At 37.0% G+C, this 4677-nt stretch overlaps 1 protein-coding gene across 2 annotated transcripts in view; it reads left to right on the top strand.

The window, feature by feature from the left end:
- Nucleotides 1-1206: 1206 nt before the first annotated feature.
- LOC107671286 (cell division cycle-associated protein 7-like) overlaps nt 1207-4677 on the top strand; it is an 8880-nt gene continuing 5409 nt past the window's right edge. For both annotated transcript variants that reach the window (XM_016464180.1, XM_016464179.1), the window contains exons 1-6: nt 1207-1443; nt 2597-2734; nt 2860-2988; nt 3093-3308; nt 3527-3604; nt 3879-4079. In XM_016464180.1, the coding sequence (XP_016319666.1) occupies nt 1432-1443; nt 2597-2734; nt 2860-2988; nt 3093-3308; nt 3527-3604; nt 3879-4079 (774 nt within the window). In that variant the 5' untranslated portion in view covers nt 1207-1431. The remainder of the gene's footprint in view (nt 1444-2596; nt 2735-2859; nt 2989-3092; nt 3309-3526; nt 3605-3878; nt 4080-4677) is intronic.

Here is a 4677-nt window from a genome sequence, read left to right as displayed (position 1 = left end):
CGGGGGGGGGGGGGAGAAACTATATTATGGAGTGGAACTGGTAATTATGACAATGAGCGATCGTCTGCAGCCATCTACTGGTTGGAATATATTTTAATAGTGTTTATTTTCCACCAGGTGGCAGAAATCTTCCACTTAAGCATGGCAAATTTTTTATTAATTATCTCTACAAGTAAAAATGAAAAATATGCAAATTTTTTAAAGTGAATTTTACATATAGTGTTCTCATTTTATATAAAATATACAACAATATGAATAACTTTGAGGCAAATGAATAATAAAAAACGTAAATCCATCCAAAATTGCCTATCTAAAAAGTGAACAATATTACATGTGTTTGAAAAACAAAAAGTGTTATACAGTCTCTTTTTTTTTTGCTGTGGCATTGAAAATGGTGGAGTGGGAGGGGATTTGCACTTGTTTCACTCCTGATGAGTTTGTATCCTTCCATGCACAAGCTAGTTACTGGGTTTTTGGTCATTGACTTGACTTACAGACAGTTTTCTGTGGGGGTTAGTGCTAGGGGATAGAATATACATGGGGGTACCATCACTGATCTTGCATACCCCTCAGCAAATGTGCGGTTGCGCCCCCGACTTTAAGTACACTTCAATAAAAGCATCTTTTAAATTGACACAGATAAAGGGCAAAAGTTCACCATGAAATGAATATACTGATCTTAAATGTCAAATTATTATGCATTTTCTGAAAAAAATGTCTGCTCTTACATTGTTGACATTACCTTCCCAGGTTTAAACTTGAATCTGCCTCTCTTGTGCTCACTGATTTTCTTTCATTTCTTTTTTTAAAGAGTCTCTTACTATGCTAAATACTTAAGTGATCATAACTGAGGACTTTTTCTATTAAACTGTTTATGGAAGATGATTTCATTTATATGATATTAAAGATTTATTTATTATATTGGTGGAATTTGAAACTTTTGTCAATTTATAAGATATTAATAAAATGTAAACCTTAAAGTTACTCTGCTTGTTTGATCTAGTCAGCATTTCGCGCGATTTATGTGTCCTTGTGCAAATGAGCTCTGAGGTTTGGCGCCACAGCTAAAGATCCTGTAAGCGCATGTAACGCCAAATAAACATGGTTTTATTCGCGTTTATTCAAATAACCCAGGACTTCTAATACGATTATATCAACAAGTGTGTACTCGACTCATAATAAAAAAAATGTATAATGCAGCTCTTGAATCTTCAGCCTGCTCGATTGCGGTACTGTATTAGTTTACGGAGCTTCCAGGACTCGCGTATGGCGCGGAAGAGAGTCACGCCTCTTCAAGAATTACCCGCCAACTTCCAGAATTACCCGCCAACTTTCAGACTAAACTCCGCGCCACAGGACAGACAGACACATTCAGAGGACTCAGACGCATTGTAAACTTACACACCCTCAAGTCACAGCGAGCTCGACACAATGCGCTCCAAGGTACAGTCAAATATATCAGCTTTTGTTTTCTAGAGACCTGCTGTTGTATGTGTGTGGGTTTGTGTTGTTTTTGAACGAATAATGCTCTCGTGGCGTGTTTAAAGTTTGTTTCAACGCTATAAAAGAGTGAAATCAACGATTCTGAACGATTAATCGTGTCATTTCTTTGTTTGGTAACATTATATACATTTATTGGTAAGTACTACTGGTTTAGTGGGGGCAGGGGTCGTCCCAAACTTTAGAAAAACGTGATCAATATTTGTAAAGTAAAATGGTAAGACTTTTCAGTAAGGTTCATTAGTAAACTACTTTAATTAACGTGAACTAAGAATGAACAATACTTCTAAGTTACAGCATTTATTAATCTTAGTTTAATTCCAACATTTACTAATGCATTATTAAAATCAAAAGTGTTGCTTGTTAACAGTAGTTAATGCACTGTGAATTAACATGAACAACTTCATTTTTATTAACTAACATTAACAAAGATAAATACTGTGATGTTCATTGATTGTTCATGTTAGTTGGGGAAAGTTACTTTTAAAAGTAATGCATTACAATACTCAGATATTTTCTTGTAAATTAAAAAAGTAATGTGTTACTTTACTAGTTACTTGACAAAAGTAATCTGATTACGTAACTCGCGTTACTTGTAATGAGTTACCCCCAACACTGGTTAATACATTAACTAATGGTACCTTATTCTAAAGTGTTACCAGTAAAACTTAACAATATTATGAAAGGAATTTACTGTTTGTTGACCCACTAAAGTTTAAATAATTTCTCAACGTTATACAAGTAACTTGTTCTTGCAAAAATAACTTGAGTGTAAAAATAACCGAATTGATGTACCCAGTTCTTAAGAGGTTAAATGTCTAGTTTTCATGGTCTCCAGAAAGATGATGTTTGAACAGAGCCGGCTTCACTTTCACTTCTCACCCATCTGCACTCCTTTATTTTATATTCTTATCTAATTATGATTTCCAGTGTTTACCCACTTTAAATCGCCATTACTTGCTGTGTAGAGGAATATGAGAAAATGTTCCCAATGCATGTCTGAAACTGATCTCTACTGAACACCAGACTGATCTGGGCAGGTTTTATTTGGCGTGTCTGCTGGACTCTTCATGAATGGTTTGTATGTTGTGCACAGAGGCAGCAGGCGTCTCCCCCCTCCACCAGAATGAACCTGCGCAGTTACAGGAGCACCGCTGTGGTTCCCATGGAAACCTCCTCCTCTTCCTCCGACGACAGCTGTGACAGTTTTGGATCTGATGGTTTTGGGACCTCGGTATGACATGAGCTTATCCATACATAAAACTGACCTTACAGATGCCCAAATGATCCAAGACTATTCTCTATACCTCCCTCTTAAAGTCATTTGATGGTATGAATGTTTTGACTTGCTTTTTATAGAAGAGGCCACTGAGACAGACGAGAAGGTCTGCTCTGATTGAGAAAGTGTTTAATGTTTTACCTGTGACGGAGGAAGAGGATGCGTGCAGCGGTTATGAGAAAGACCTGAACGACGACATGACAGAAATGGTTTGTAACCACAGCAAACACTTCAGTCTCTGCTTGTTGCTTTATCATATAATGGCTTTGAAAGGATGAATATGTTCAATAAATCAAGTGTTTTTTTCCTTCAGAAAATGGACTCTGATTCTGAGACCTGTTTGCCTCCCAGAAAAACTCGCAAATCGTTCACGCTCAGAGTGGCCATGAAGTTCTCCAACAAACGAGCCAGTCCTTCAAAGCCAGTGTCGCCTGAGTCCAAACCCAACCCTAAACCAAAAGACCCCAACTCTGAGGGCGAGAACTTCATGCTGAAGAGAGCGCTGAACATCAAAGAGAACAAAGCTATGGTGAGGAAGTCAACTTCTACATGCGAGCATTGTTTCATTTTCTTTTCATTTTTGAAAAGGTAACGTAGTATGTAGCCAGCCCTAGATATTAGTATGCCTTTATCTATTTCAAGTTTGAATGTAATTCTTATGATAATAATCTTCATTATTTTTAAGAGAGTTTTGATTAGTTTGAGTATGAATCCAGTTTTAACAGAATTGTGATCTCTTCCTTGTAGCTTGCTAAGCTAATGGCAGAGCTGGATAAGGTTCCTGGACTCATTCCCAGGAAGGCTGCTTTGTCACAGGGCAATACGGTAAGATTTTACAGTGCTGCTGTAAAAAAAAAAAAAAGTTGACTAGAATTATATTAATGCTATAACTGATGGTAAAATGACTAATAAATTTATTACTAAGAACAATTACTGTGAATAACTTGTTAATGCAAATAAATTAATGCTAATAATATTATGAAATAATACTAAATTATTATGAACAATACGGTACTAATTTTTATTATTATTATTATTAGTTATTGTTGTTTAACTTGATTTTTATTTAATTTCTTTTTCCCCTTCTCTCGCTGCACAGCCTCACCGTGCTCCACGCCGCTCTCTGGACCCCAATAGCGCTCGCCGGCGAAACTCGGAGCGAACGTCACGTCCTCTTACACGTTCACGGTCACTGGTAGATGGACCACCCTCCCCCCCTCCAGAGGAAGAAACAGAGGACAAATACAGCCTGGTCCGCAGAAACCGAAATTACGACGATGATGATGATGAAGAAGAGGAGGTGCGTTTCGGTCTTTAATATCAAGAGATGTTTTTTATTCCCATTCCTGTGTGTATGTTGAAATTATAAACTACTGTTCAAAAGTTTGGGTTGGTATTATTAATTTTAATTTATTTTCTAATTTATAATTTAATTTAAATATTAATTGTTTTTATTTTTTTAAAGGGGTCATATGATGCGATTTCAAGTTTTCCTTTCTCTGTTACAAGCTGTTTGTGAACCGATAAGATCCCTAAAGTTGCAAAGACTAAAGTCTCAAACCCAAAGGGATATTCTTTAAAAGTTAAGACTGGTCCACGCCTACCTAAAACGGCTCGTTCTAACACGCCCCCACATATCTATGTCACTATGTGGGAAGATTTGCATAATGTCGCCCAAATGTTCACGCAAAGAAAGAAGGCGTAACTTTTATTATCGCTGTAGTAGTGTTGTTGTTGCTGCCGCCGCCATGTCGTGAAGGCGCTGTGTTTCGTTGTGAAAGCGAAACTTTGTTTGGTCTTCCAAAAGAGGACACGACTAATAATCAGTGGTTAAGTTGTATTTACAACACTGTTCCAGAACAGTTTAACCCAAATATTCAGATGTGTCCAGCGCATTT

The sequence above is a fragment of the Sinocyclocheilus anshuiensis genome, unplaced genomic scaffold, assembly GCF_001515605.1.
Source record: "Sinocyclocheilus anshuiensis isolate Anshui unplaced genomic scaffold, SAMN03320099.WGS_v1.1 scaffold284, whole genome shotgun sequence".
Taxonomy (NCBI): domain Eukaryota; kingdom Metazoa; phylum Chordata; class Actinopteri; order Cypriniformes; family Cyprinidae; genus Sinocyclocheilus; species Sinocyclocheilus anshuiensis.
This window is presented reverse-complemented; position numbering and strand designations above follow the sequence as displayed.